This window comes from Amblyraja radiata, chromosome 8 (assembly GCF_010909765.2).
Source record: "Amblyraja radiata isolate CabotCenter1 chromosome 8, sAmbRad1.1.pri, whole genome shotgun sequence".
Taxonomy (NCBI): Eukaryota; Metazoa; Chordata; class Chondrichthyes; order Rajiformes; family Rajidae; genus Amblyraja; species Amblyraja radiata.
This window is the reverse complement of record NC_045963.1, coordinates 70,175,273-70,190,586: the sequence shown is the minus strand read 5'-3', so window position 1 is coordinate 70,190,586 and position 15,314 is coordinate 70,175,273. Positions and strand designations below refer to the sequence as shown.

General features: G+C 42.0%; 1 protein-coding gene across 3 annotated transcripts in view; it reads right to left on the bottom strand.

Annotated features, from left to right (window-relative positions):
- The window catches only part of kiz (kizuna centrosomal protein), a 136,393-nt gene extending 127,189 nt beyond the window's left edge, over nt 1-9,204 (bottom strand). For 2 of the 3 annotated variants that reach the window (XM_033026197.1, XM_033026196.1), the window contains exon 1: nt 9,089-9,184. In XM_033026197.1, the coding sequence (XP_032882088.1) occupies nt 9,089-9,153 (65 nt within the window). In that variant the 5' untranslated portion in view covers nt 9,154-9,184. Of the gene's footprint in view, nt 1-9,088 lie in introns of all 3 variants that reach the window. The other variant, XM_033026199.1, reaches the window with a different exon arrangement.
- Nucleotides 9,205-15,314: the final 6,110 nt, after the last annotated feature.

Below are 15,314 nucleotides of genomic sequence, written 5' to 3'. Positions count from 1 at the left end.
CTGAATTACTCAATAACTCGAATTTTATTTCAAAGTGATCACTTCCATCCTTCTACATTATAATTACTTGCATATTCTGCTTTATCTTTCCTATTATGACAAACCTGCCTTTCCCACAAAACAGGTTGGTGAACATTCACTGCACTACTATCCATCTCAAGTAAATCCTTTCTTGGGTAGGGACTCCCGACCTGTGTGCAATATTCCAGATGCTATCTCAAGGTTTTATGTAATCAGAACCGTCCCTGCACAAACCATCTATATAGGCTGACTAATTTTTTTGCTGGACTTTCATTGGTTTTCTTGTGTCAACATTCACGTCCTCCTCAACAGCGACATCATTCAATCTCTCACCAATTATTTAAAAAGTGCTCTGCCTTTCTATTTTTTCTATCAAAGTGGATGACCTTGCATTTTTCTACTTTATGTCCCATCTGTCACGTCCTCACCAATTCACAAACACCTGTCTATATCATATCTGAAGTGTCTCCACATCCTCTCCCTAGCCATATTGCTACGTAACTTAATTATCAACAAACCTGACTGACGAAGGCACAGTCATTCTATTTCCAACATTATCACCACAGTCAGGGCCACAAAACACACAATTAATTGATTTTCTCCTATGATTTTTTTAAATACTGAAAGTTAATTATTTTGTATTTGAAATTCTTGTACAAATGTAAAGCTGAATACACAGGGGTTGTGGGTTGGAAATATATATGATGTTGCAGATGCTTGGTCATGGACCATCATCCCATGATGGATTTGTGCATCCATTGAATTATTATAATTGTTACCATATAATTAGACTTTTTTTAATCACATTTGTATTTTGAGCAAAATAGAAACATAGAAATCCAAGTTTATCCAACAGTTATTGTATATATCTAAATAGATAGTATTGGATATCATAAACTAAGATTTCTGATTTGTACATTTGTACATGCAGTAGAATAAAAACAAGCATGCAACACATTTACATTTAATTCACTGAAATATCAATTGCCTAAGATCACGTGCAAAAGCAAACACTTCAAATGCTGCAATCATTTGCATCGTTGATTTATTTTCTAAACCAATTGGTTCCAAAGCCAATTGGCACATCAATATCAATCAACATAAATATAAAATATAATTTCCAATAATATCCATGTGATATTCTAAGCTGCAAAATACAATTTCTTAATTTGCCTTTTTGGTTTGGGAGCATTAGGGTTTCGGGAGAAGGTCAATCAAATAAACGGGGGGAGGTTGGGTGGGTTGGGGGAGTGAGTGGGTTATTTGGTGGGCATCAGTTAGATGTGTAAACATGAGCCCCACAGAAATTGGCAATGAGATGGGTGAGATAGTTGAAAGCAAACACCAAGTTCACATTGAAAAGGAAACATTACAAATGCAACAACCAAATGTATCTCTGAAGTTTTAATCGATTGGTTCCAATGCCATTCTTGTCACAACCCTTATAGGAGGGCCTACATAGCAAATAGAAACATGGAAAAATAGGTGCAGTAAGCCATTCGGCCCTTCGAGCCAGCACTGCCATTCAATATGATCATGGCTGACCATCTAACATCAGTACCCCGTTCCTGCTTTTTCCCCCATATCCCTTGATTCCTTTAGCACTAAGAGTTAAATCTAATGCCCCTCTCCCACTTAGGAAACCTGAACGGAAACCTCTGGAGACTTTGCGCCCCACCCAAGGTTTCGGTGCGGTTCCCGGAGGTTTTTGTCAGTCTCCCTACCTGCTTCCACTACCTGCAACCTCCGGGAACCGCACGGAAACCTTGGGTGGGGCGCAAAGTCTCCAGAGGTTTCCGTTCAGGTTTCCTAATGCCCCTGTCCCACCTAGGAAACCTGAACGGAAACCTCTGGAGACTTTGCGCCCCACGCAAGGTTTCCGTGCGGTTCCCGGAGGTTGCAGGTAGTTGCCGGAGGTTGCAGGTAGTGGAAGCAGGTAGGGAGACTGACAAAAACCTCCGGGAACCTCCAGGAACCGCACAGAAACCTTGGGTGGGGCGCAAAATCTCCAGAGGTTTCCGTTCAGGTTTCCTAAGTGGGAAGTGGGCATTAGATTTAACTCTTAGTGCTAAAGGAATCAAGGGATATGGGGGGGAAAGCAGGAACGGGGTACTGATGTTAGATGGTCAGTCATGATCATATTGAATGGAACTCAACATAGTTGTCGAACTCTCTCTTGAAAACATCCAGTGAATTGGCCTCCACTGCCTTCTGTGGCAGAGAATTCCACAGATTCACAATTCTCTGGGTGAGGTTTTTCCTCATCTCAGTCTCAAATGGCCTACCCCTTATTCTTAAACTAATAAAAACTAACTCTGTAACTGCAGACAAAGCAAGGTTAAGATTACTTCGACTTATTCCAATGCAAACCTCAACTCTACAGTTCAAGGCTGCTTTGGTATAAATAGCCTGTCCACCAAAGATCAAATGCACATAGCGCATGGCTTCCATATATATCATCTTATATCATCTCTCCATCGCTGGCTCACTAATGAAAACTGGTATAACATTGGCACCATTCAATCAAGTCTTCTGTCTATCTACTATATGCTGGCTCATTGTCACCTGTGATTTGGCCAACAACAGTGGTGTATCGTCAAATTTATATGTGGCTGAGCACAGCTCCAATGCCATACAGTCATGGTTGTAAAGAAAATAGAGCAGGATGCTAGGCACGCAGCCTTGAATGGCACCCGTTGTGAAGGTCATTGAGGAGACGATATTGTTATCAATTCACATTGTTGAGGTCTGCTTATGAGGAAGTCAAGGATTCAGTGGCAAAGGGAGGTAAAGAGGCCCAGGTCTTGAAGCTTGGTGCCGAGTTGGAGGGGATGATTGAACGCTGAGCTGTAGTCAATCAACAGCATCCTAATGTATGTGTTCCTGTTATCCAGATGATCCAGAGTGGGGAGCCAGTGAGATATCACCTATGGTTGAACTTTGTGGCGAAAGGCAAATTGAAGCCTGGTGCGATCCAGATCATTTCTGAGGCAGAAATTGATTTGCACAATATCCAACCGTTTGAAGCACATTATTAGGGTAGATGTAAGTGATACTGGACAGCAGTCTCTAAGGCAGGTCATCATACTCTTCTTGGGCATTGTATGATAGATTGCTCTTAGAGGCAGGTGGGAACCTCATACCATAAAAGCAAGAGGTTAAAGACATTGTTGAGTACTCTAGCCAGTTGGTCTTCGCAGGCCTTTAGTGCTCAGCCAGGCACACCCTCTGCTAACTGGGCCAGACACTTGGTGTAGATTCACCCACTGTGAAGGTTGCTCTCACGCGAACCTCAGACCACAGAATTGTCAGTGGGGGGGGGGGGGGGGGGGGGGGGGGGTGGAAGCATCATTAAAAGTCATCAAGCATCATAATCACCATAAAATGACAACATTTCACAAACAAACCAGCATTTGTTTTTCTTCAATACTTAAGCAGAGATAAATTGAAAATTCCCCATCAAACTTTTTCTAAATGTGATTCACAACTTTGTGTAACCAAATATGATGAACTAAATGCAATATAATTGAACTGCACAGTCATTTTAATTTTTTTGTGAAAGTTTCTTCTCTGTATCAGTTAATTAATTTGCATCTTCAATAAAATAACATTTATTTCCTTCAATTCATGAGTTTTTTGTTGGTTACTGTTGATCTTGCAAGTAGATGAAACACGGTCCAGTCTTGAAAGAGTATTGATCAAAAGTAAACACCTGAATCTTGTTGCAATCAAAGGCATTCAACACTTGTTTACTAATCTATATTTCTGTTAGACTTTACATTTGAGATACTATATTTGCATTTTATCTGCCAAATTTCCAAAGTACAAGTAAATCTGAATGTCCTTCCCCAACGATAATGACCATACTGTTTCCAACTGATTATTTTTTAGTTGAACTGAAGGTCACGTACAGAATGAAGTTACAAACTGATTGGTATATTATGCTGTGACTCTGCGTTGCTGAAGCAACACCATTATGCTTGGATAGCAGGAATGGCCAGTATCTTAATAACTTGTACAAGTGCATCCGGTGACTGTAGTCAATAGCTTTAATCAGTACAATGGATCGGACACTCCTCACAGCACTCATTAAAATAGCCTATTATTTCTAATCTATGGTTATGGCACATGTCTATTTTATTCACACAAACCGTATGCACAGTAATTTTGACCAGTGAAATAATCATCTGTTCCAAATGCATTGAGAGGGTTGTCTTAGAAATTATAATCAGCACAAGGAATTTCAGAGCATAAAATCTGATAATTATACTGTCCTTTATTTAAAATATCTTAATTAAAAGTCTTCCCAAGAATAATAACACGATTTTCTGATACAAAATCAAAGTTGCAGGCTCTCTAGCAAAGGTTATTATAACATTTGGAATTCTCCTTTATAGGGAATGATGCACAACATTTCTAAAGCACACTGCTTCATTTTAATTGAAGTTATGATTGTGGGAACTTGACATTGGCCATGGCACTTGCCACCAACAAAAACACTGTGCAGCATTATTCTTTATTCACTTTACAAATGCCAAAGTTGCATTATATCTACAGATTAATTTCAGCATTTTAGATTTTAGCATTTAGTTCACATTTCGAGCATTTTCAGTACTTATTCTTTAGTACTTAGATTGGTTTTCAAAGATAAACATATTTCAAAGTTTGGTGATACCCAGTAATTTGTTATCTAAATTAACACAGTCTATTTGAAATCACATAAATAGTTTAGCATGTGTTATTAATTAAAAAACTGTCCCAAATTGGAAGGGAATATAACTTTAACAGAAAATGCTTATCATTAATCGCTATTCAGAGATAACACAATGGTAAAGGACGGGTGGCGCCATGAGCCGGCAGCCTCGCCAGCAGCTGTTCGTCCTTTGAACTTTGTTTTTGTTTTTAGTATGTCTAAAAGTGTGTTTAAGTGTGTTTTAATGTGGGGGGGGGGGTGGGGGAGTGAATTGGGGGAAACTGTTTTTTAGTCACTTACCTCGGTGGAATGCGACTTTTCTCCTAGTTGCATTTCGCCCTCCCTCGCGGCCTAACAACTTGGATTGGTGTGGCCTTTCCTGGAGTGGGTCCAGAGCTTCAGCAGCGGGCGCAGCGCAAACTTTCCATCGCGGAGCCGGGCGAGCCCTTGCTGGGGGTCTCTAGAAAAAGTGCTGCGACCTGCGGCCTATAACATAGTGAAGCCCCGGTCTCCAGTAATAAGCGGTCGATTCGGGACCTCCAAGAGTGTCCATCCGTCCCAAAGTCGGAGCATCCTGATGAGAGCGCCTGTACATCGGGCCATCCATAGTGGCGACTGTGGATGGTTCATGGCCCCAACCACGGATGAAAAAAGAAAGACTGACAAAGTAATTGCCTTCCACCACAGTGAAGAATGTTGATTCCACTGTGGTGAATGATCATGTTATATTCTGTTGTGTATTGGGTTCTTTGTGGCTGTGGCATGGTAAGTCAAATTCCACTGTACCTTAATTGGTGCATGTGGCAATAAATGTGAACTTGAACTTGAACGTGTATATTCGGAGCATTCAAACTTAATTAAGAAAGAGAAAACCAACGATTGCTGAGGATTACATTAAATCTTTTAATGTTTCTCAGGCCTTTAAAATGCATAACAAACAATAAATTAATTTGAAGGTCAAACATTTCTCTTCCATGGGAATATTTGGACAAATTGGTTTTCTTTTAAAACAGAAGCAAATTTTTTATTGATTTACTGAAAATTGGAGTAGAATTGACTGAAGAACACAGATATGTTAGAATTAGAGAATTCCACATGAATGACAAAGAAATACATTTCATGCTAGAAATGCATAAAGTTTTACAATATAGTTTAACCATGGCCTCTTTTCCTTGAAAGCAGCAAACACACTGTAGTGTTCAACTCCAGTGGCAAAACATTTGCATCTTGCTGAAGAGGTCAGTATTAACACACTGTCAGAGCCATGATTATTGAGTGGGAAAGCCATCGCGTTGATGCCCACCCAATACATCTTCAGCTAAAGTCATCAATGCACCTCCAGAAACTCAAAAGTATGATCAAAGGCAAGAAATGTAACTAACATTTGTCTTCCCTAATTCAAAATTGGAAGTCAATTACAAATAGATGATTTAATTTCATTTTAACAGCAGTTTACAAAAATAAAAAATAAACATAGAAAATATAGAAACATAGAAAATAGGTGCAGGAGTAGGCCATTCGGCCCTTCGAGCCTGCACCGCCATTTGATATGATCATGGCTGATCATCCAACTCAGTATCCCATCCCTGCCTTCTCTCCATACCCCCTGATCCCTTTAGCCACAAGGGCCACATCTAACTCCCTCTTAAATATATAAAATTAAGGTTTTTTTTATTTTATGGTGAAGTTGTTCACTGAACAGTAACGATTGTGTATTATACCATTAAAATCTCTTACCCTTATATCATGAAGTAAGATATTCACGACACCGTGTGTGCAACCAAAACACAATTAGCATAAATTCGTTGCAAATTGGTTCATTCATGAATATTGGATAATGCTGTAAACAGCAATGAGAATCGCTGGCCACAATTTTGAGACTTCCCACTGAATTCATGAAAATCTAAGTTGAATGTAAAACAAATTAATTGTTTTTACTGCTACAAAATCAATGCATTCCACTCATGCCCAGCTTTATTAATTTACACTCTTTGATTACTATAGGTCTTAAACATTGAATTGCAAAGATCATCTCCTTAGCACACAATGTCCTTATCTCCTTAGGACATGAAGTGCTGGAGTACCTCAGCAGGTCAGGCAGCATCTCTGGATTACATGGATATCCAAGTTCTCCAGATATGCTGCCTGACCTGCTGAGTTACTCCAGCAATTTTGTGTATTAACCAACATCTGCTGTTTTTTGTTTCTTCAGTCGATCTGGATGACGTGTCGGAAGGAAATGCAGATGCTGGTTTAAACTGAAGATAGACACAAAAAACTGGAGTATCTCAGCGGGTCAGACCCCATCTCTGCAGAAAAGGAATACTGTAGGTACCTTCTCAAGACCTTCTCAAGAATACTGTAGGTACCTTCTCAAGAGTCAGGAGAAAGGGAAACAAGAGACATAGACGGTGATATTGCTCCCACATCAGTTTTCATTCAATGAAAACTCTTAACCATGTAACTCGCAAGCCTTGGTGCTGGGACTCCAGTTGTTTATTATATATTAACGATTTAGACGAGGGACTTAAATGTAACATCTCGAAAAGCTGGGTGTGTGCTGCGAGGAGAATGGCATGAGGCTGCTGAGTGACTTAGATAGGTTGGGTGATGGGCAGAAGCATGGCAGATGCAGTATAATGTGGATAAATGTGAGGTTACCCACTTTGGTGGCAAGAACAGAAAGGCAGATTGCTGCCCTGAATGGTGTCAGATTAGGAGAAGGGGAGGTGCAACGAGACCTGGGTGTACTTGTAAATTAATCACTGAGAGTAAGCATGCAGGTACAGCAGGCAGTGAAGAAAGGCAATGGCATGTTGGCCTTCAGTGCAAGAGGATTTGAGTTTAGGAGCAAGGAGGTCCAACTGCAGTTGTACAGGACACTGGTGAGACTGAACCTGGAGTATTGTGTGCAATTTTGGTCTTCTAATTTGAGGAAGGACATTATTGCTAGTGAGGGAGTGTAGCGTAGGTTCACCAGGTTAATTCCCGGGATGGCGGAACTGACGTGTGATGAAGGAATGGGTCGACTGGGCTTGTATTCGCTGGAATGTAGAAGGATGAGAGGGCATCTTAGAGAAACATGTAAAATTCTTAGAGTATTGGACAGGGTAGATGCAGGAAAAATGTTCCTGATGTTGGGAGAGTCCTGAACCAGGGGGTCACAGTTGAAGATTAAGAGGTAGGCCATTTATGACTGAGATGAGGAAAAACTTTTTCACCCAGTTCGATGTGAATCTGTGGAATTCTCTGCAACAGAAGGCAGTGGAGGCCAATTCACTAGATGTTTTCAAGAGAGAGTTAGATTTAGTTGTTAGGGCTAAGGGAATTAAGGGATATGGGGGGAAAAGCCAGAACGGGGTACTGATTTTGGATGATCAGCCATGATCATATTGAATGGCGGTGCTGGCTCGAAGGGGCAATTGGCCTTCTCCTGCACTTATTTTCTATGTTTCCCAATGTGGGTTGGCCATTGCAAAGCAGATACCTCTCAGTCTTGATGAAGTGAAGTCCTGCCATAACTTCATGGAGGTTCCAAAACAATTGGTGACTGTTGCACAGACTTCTTCAGTGCATGCACATTCTGCGTACCTTTTAAAGATTCACTGTCTGTACATATACACCTTATCCACCTTGCCTCCATCAGTCCGCATGGTATTCCCTCCCTTAGTCTTCCTACCTCCATCACCTTCCCCCTAATTACCTACATCAGTCACTCTCCTCTCACTCCTTGCATCCTCTCTTATACTTTCCTGTAGTCCAATGTTCAGTCGTCCTACAGCCAGAAACCATTTCCTTTGCTACGCTATCGTGTTTCCAATGAATGTTGAATGTGGAAAACCAGACGCGAGGCACTAAGTGGCCCACTCCTGTGGTTCTTGCCAACATTCATTCGCCCTAAACAATGTTACCGTTTAGCAAAGCATAGACTACATTGCATGAGTAAATACAAAAGCACTTTAAAGGCTGTAAAGTGCTCTGAGGCGCCTGAAATCGCTGCATAAATTCACCACCTCAGGCTCCTTGCTGGCAAAGCAGGATATGATTAGGATTGACTCTTGATTTGACAGCACTTGCTCATCACAGCTAAGCAGTATCCCGCACGCTGATGGGACGCTGCTGAATCTGTGCCTTTGCGGCGTCCCATCCGTACCGACTGCAAAAAGAACAAAGCAACCTCCCGGTCCAATCCCCCGCCCTCCGGCGGGAAGAGAGTCAAGCCACTTCGGGACAGAACGCCACCCGAGCCCGAGGCTGCAGGTCAGGCCTACCAGGGGAGGTGTTGCTGAATCGCGGCCAGCGGCTGTCGTGAGCCGGGAAGAATTACTGCCGGGGCATGTACAGCAGAGGGGTGGGTCGAGAGCCGAGGCTCACCTGGCGTGCAGCTGCCGCTGAAGTTCAGCCACCTTCTCCAGGGTGTCCAGCTCGCTGGCCGCCATGTTCGCCGCCGCTTGACAACCGTTGCCAAGGGCAACGGCGCTGCGCTGTGCTGCGCTCCCGGAGGTGGTGGTGGCGGCCTCCTCTCGGCGATGAGCTGCTACCTTCATTTTATTACCATCGCTGCTTAAAATCGCACCCCCTATGCCTCTGACGGCGTAGTTTAATTTAACCTTTAGTTTAGTTTGTTATTGCCACGTTTACCGAGGTACAGTGAAAAGCTTGTGTTGCGTGCCAGCCAGTCAGCGGAAAGACAATACATGATTACAATGGAGCCATTGGACAGATACAACGTCAGTGCAAGGTAAAGTCAGATCAAAGGTACACAAAAATGCTGGAGAAACTCAGCGGGTGCAGCAGCATCTATGGAGCGAAGGAGATAGGCAACGTTTCGGGCCGAAACCCTTGGGTTTCGGCCCGAAACGTTGCCTATCTCCTTCGCACCATAGATGCTGCTGCACCCGCTGAGTTTCTCCAGCATTTTTGTGTATCTTCGATTTTCCAGCACCTGCAGTTCCTTCTTAAACACAAAGTCAGATCAAAGATAGTCCGAGGGTCACCAACGAGGTAGATGGTGGTTCAGGACTGCTCTCTAGTTGTGGTGGGATGATTCCTTTGCCGGATAACAGCTGGGGAAAAACTGTCCCTGAATCCGGTGGTGTGCCTTTTCACACCTTTTGCCCGATGTGAGAAGGGAGACAACGGAGTGGCCAGGGTGCGGCTCGTCAATTCGCTGCAATTTCATGCGGTCATGGATGGAACTGTTCCCAAAACAAGCTGTGATGCATCCCGATAAAAAAAATTCTAAAGCGCATCTGTATTAGTTGGTGAGAGTTGTTAGGGGCATGCCGAGGCGTTGGTGTGATTTCTTGGTCGTTGCTTCAATATGGGTGTTCCGGGAGAAGTTATTGGTGATATTTACTCCTAGGAATTTGATGTTTTCAACCATTTCTACTTCGGCGCTGTCATTGCAAACTGGGGTATGTGTACCGCTTTGCTTCCTGAAGTCGATCACTATCTCCTTAGTCTTGTGTACATTGAGAGAAAGTGTGTTGTCTTGGCACCAGCACACAAGGTTCTCAATCTCCTTGCGCTACTCTGAATTTTAAGCAGCAATGTTTCAAAGTCGGGCTGTTGAAGCCCCAACCTCAGGCCTAGTCCCCACACCCATCTGGATGACATTGTCTTAGTTTAGTTTAGAGATACACCGCGGAAACGGGACCTTCGGCCCATCGAGTCCGTGCCGACCAGCGATCCCCGCATACTAGCGCTATCCTAGGGCCAATTTTACAATTTTGCCGAAGCCAATTAGCCTACAAACCTGTGGGTCTTTGGAGTGTGGGAGGAAACTGGAACAGTCGCAGTCATAGGGAAAACGTTAAAACTCCGTACAGACAGCATCCGTAGTCAGGATTGAACCTGGGTCTCTGTCGCTGTAACTCCCCATCCCATTCCCATTCTGGCCTTCGTCCATGGTCAGAGTGAAGACACACGCAAATTGGAGGAACAGCACTTCACATTTTGCTTGGGCAGCTTACAACCCACCTGTCTGAATATTGATTTCTCTAACATAAACTAACCCTTGCACCCGCACACTCTCTGTCCCTCCCTCACCCTAGTCATTGTACTGGTTTCACTGTTGTACTGTTGAGCTTCATTGTCTGCATAACTTGTTTTCCACCTAGCCCACAGCCAACAATGGACTGTTTCCTTTATTATAATAACTTTTTTGCATATCTTTCATTTATTTGTTCTATATCACCATCTACATCTCTCGTTTCCCTTATCCCCTAACTCTCAGTCTCGACCTGAAACGTCACCTATTCCTTTTCTCCAGAGATGCTGCCTGACCCACTGAGTTACTCCAGCATTTTGTGTCTATCTTTGGTTTAAACCTGCATTTGCAGTTCCTTCCTACACTTTACCACCCCCTCCTATTCCCATACTGACTTTTCTGTCCTGGGCCTCCTTCACTGTCAGATTGATGTCTATATCTATATCTATCTATCTATCTATCTATCTATCTATCTATCTATCTATCTATCTATCTATCTATCTATCTACATACTAAAACTCTAATCGTATATGTGTGCGTCTTTACATCTTCGCGAAAAAACTACACGGTAACGATAACATTTTTACATATTCCGGTTGACATTTTTCCTGTCAAGGCCGGGATCACCTTATCTGAACATTTCATGCTTTATTTCTCAGCTTATTACTGAAAAAGTTAAAAAATATCCAAAGAGTTACGTCACCCCCCCCCCCCCCCCCCCAACCCCTTCCTCCCCCCCGGTTATTCAAGATGACGAACTCACAGGCCTTGGGTCGACGCCCGCGGGTCAACCCGGGATCCATGGGTGGGGGGGAGGGGGATAGAGTGAGATGAGGGGGGGGGGAAATATAGGAAGAGGAGGGGGGTAGGGATGGGAGAGGGGTTATGGAGGGAAGGAGGGAGTGACTGAAGGTAGGGGAAGGGAGGAGGGACGGAGTGGGGGAGGAGAGGAGGAGAGGGGATAGGAGAGGAAGGGTGAAGAGGGGGAGGGAGTGCTGGGGATGAGGGGTAGGAAGAGGGATGGCGAGGCACAGTTTGGGAGGGTTGCCATGACTCACGTCGCAACAGGGATCTCTGGCCTCACAATGGGAACCCCTCAGCCACGCGTCCGCAGTTGGGGGCTATGGGTCAGTGGTGGAATATTGCGTTGGGGGACGGGGCCCAATGGGTCCGCACCTGGTCTAGTATGTTATAAAATGTAGATTATTTGTTCAATGCTTTGGATACTCAGGAGGTTGTGATATACGTTATATCGATGCAGGTCTTTTCCTTTTCTTTCCAAATGGTAAAGAGGAAAATGTTTGAAAATGAGCAGCTATCACAACCTTGAATATCAGGAATGAAAAATCTGCTGTGAAGAGTGAGAGGAAGCGTAAGCCTTGTTAAGAATGAGATCGATGAAAAAGTGCATAATATTAAAACAAACTTCATAAGTAGAGTTGCTTGAAGCTTATTAGATCTGGTCATTACGAATTATGTAAACTTTGAAAGGAAGGTGGCTTTTTATACAATTCTTCCGACCATGATGTAGCCTTAAAAGAATCAGGAATCTTTTACATCAAATTCATCAGATAAAAACGACACTATACTGTATCCTTTAATGTTTGTTTATCTAGATTTGTTAAGCTCCAGGCAATGGAAGAACAAAAGAACATAAGAAAAAGATGCCTGAGGAGATCATAAAGTCGCTCAGACTGCCTCTACTATTCAATCATGGCTAATTTGATTTTGCTGTCAATTCCTTTTTTTCTGCTTCGTTCCAGATAATCAATTTATAAGTAATAAAGTAAAAACCCATTCTCATTATTTTCTTTGAGCTTGTCAGTTGATTAGAAAAGTTTCACCTAAAATAATACTGCCAAATATATTATTTAATGATTATTCATGAGGACTGTAGAGTAGAAAAGTTTGATATTCAATAACCAATGTACGACAAACTTGTCACATCTGGAATCAATATTGTGATTAACCTCCACAACCAACCACTAGGGACAGGAAGGAAATTATGTACAGTTTTAGAACCTGATTTCTGCGATAAGGCATTTAATAAGGTGCTGCATCAAAGGTTATTGCAGAAAATAAAAGCATACGGCGTAGGAAGTAGCATTTTGATGTGGATAGAAGATTAGCTGCCTAACAAGAAACGGAAAATAGGCATAAATGGGTCGTCTTTTAGTTGATAAAATGTGATAAATGGTGTGCCACAGAGATCAGTGCTAGGGCTTCAAACATTTTGCAATGTATCAAAATAACTTGTGTAAAGTTACCAAAGATAGGTTGATAAATTTGCTAATGACAAAACTATAGGCAGGAAAGTAATTTGTGGAGAATACAATGCAGTTCCAAAGGAAATAGATAGATTAAGTGAGTGAAAATAAAGATCTGGCAAATGGGGTATTACAAGGTAAAACATAAATTTGTTCATTTTGCCCAAATATAGAAATAAACCATTTTACTCAAATGGTGTGGAATTTGGCTTTCATGGTTCTTAATTCATGCAAATTAGAGAGATGGAATTAGTCCCACAACCTTTCTCCACTATTTAATGTTCATGGGTCATTTGAATGTAAACTTAGTCATAGAGCCAGTTACTCCAGCATTTAGTGTCTATCTTTCGTGTAAACCAACATCTGCAGTTCCTTTCCACATTATTTTGGTAAACCTATAAATTCCTATAAAGCTGCATCATAACTTCCTGACTCTTCCTTCCTGACGCCCTAACCTATGAAAGCAATCACACTACTGTATATGTCTATTACCTGTGATGCTTTGTCCGACTTCTCCTCTCTTCCAGCTTTCTTGCCCCCACCCCCCCGCAAAATCTGAAGAAGGGTCCTGACCTGAAACATCACCTATCTATGGTCACCAGAGATGATGTGACACCTGCACTTTGTGTCCTTTTGAATCCTCTCCAGTAGTTTCACTCCCCCTGATGTAAGGTTCATCTGCCTATAATTCCCTGGAATCTCTCTACAACCCTCCTTAAATAAAAAAAAACAACATTAGTTACTCTCCAGTCCTCCGGGCACTTGCTTGTGGCAAGAGAAGATGCAAAGATCTTTGTCAATGCTCTTGCAAACTCCTCTCTTGCCTCTCTTAATACATAGAGAGTGGTGAATCTCTGGAATTCTCTGCACAGAATGTAGTTGAGGCCAGTTCATTGGCTATATTTAAGAGGGAGTTAGATGTGGCCCTTGTGGCTAAAGGGATCAGGGGGGTATGGAGAGAAAGCAGGTACAGGATACTGAGTTGGATGATCAGCCATGATCATATTGAATGGTGGTGCAGGCTCGAAGGGCCGAATGGCCTACTCCTGCACCTATTTTCTATGTTTCTGGGATAAATCCTATCATGACTTGCTACTTCATCTTAAGTTCAATTACCAGTTCCTGATATGACAATGTCCCTATATAGAAAAGTCCTGCCATGGAAATATATTCTGAAATGCTCCATTGTTTACCTATCAAAAATATGTTCCTCAAAAATATAATCAGAGTATCTCTAGTACCAGATTCATAACCCAGTCCCCAGTCCAGACACTGATGGAATGAAGTTTCATCCATGCGAAATGAATTTGGCCCTGTTCAATCAAATTCTTAACATAACCAACTTGGTGTTTCTTTTAGGTTGCATAAAATAAGTACAAGTTACAACTATAGCACACTTTAATGCTTGATAGATTTTATGCGATCAGTTAATTACTTTTGGACACCTATAAAAATTGCACCTATGCATTTAGCATAAAGGTCTGCATTTGTGGTCCAACAAAGGTTCTCAGAACTGTTAATTCTATTCCTCTTTGATGCTGCCTTTCATCTAAAATGTTAACTTTGTTTCTCTTTCCACAGTTAGTCATTCACTTCTTGAGTACATTCAGTTTTATCTATTTATTTCTGAACAAATAATTATCCAGTTTTGGTCATTTTAAAAATATGAAAGATGAGTATTTTCAAAGTAAACTTTGTGCTCAATACAGGAGCATGTTTTGCATTTAAATTATTATGTGTTGGATCAGTCATATTTCATCTACTTATGAAAACATTTGCAGTGGTAGGTCCGACAAAAGTTATGTTGTTCCAAATCCTTAAGAAGGAACTACAGATGCTGGAAAATCGAAGGTAGACAAAAGTGCTGGAGAAACTCAGTGGGTGTGGCAGCATTTCCTTCGCTCCATAGATGCTGCCGCACCCACTGAGTTTCTCCAGCACTTTTGTCTTCCTTTGTTTCAAATCCTTCTGTTCACATATCTCATTGAATAATTGGGAGTGTCAAGCTTATCAACATAGAGTCATAGAGTATTACAGTGTGGAAACAGGCCCTTCAGCCCAACTTGCCCACACGGACCGAAATTCCCGATCTACACCAGTCCCACCTGCCTGAGTTCGACCCATATATCCCTCTAAATCTGTCCTACCCATGTACCCGTCAAAATGTTTTTTAAACATTATGGGGATAATTTATTACCCTTTGTGTAAAAACATTGTTCCTCAGGTTCCTTATAAATCTTTCCCCCCTCACCTTAAACGTGTCCTCTGGCTCTTGATTCCCCTCCTCTAAGTAAAAGACTGTGCCATTTATCCTATCTATTCCTTATATACCCCAATAAAA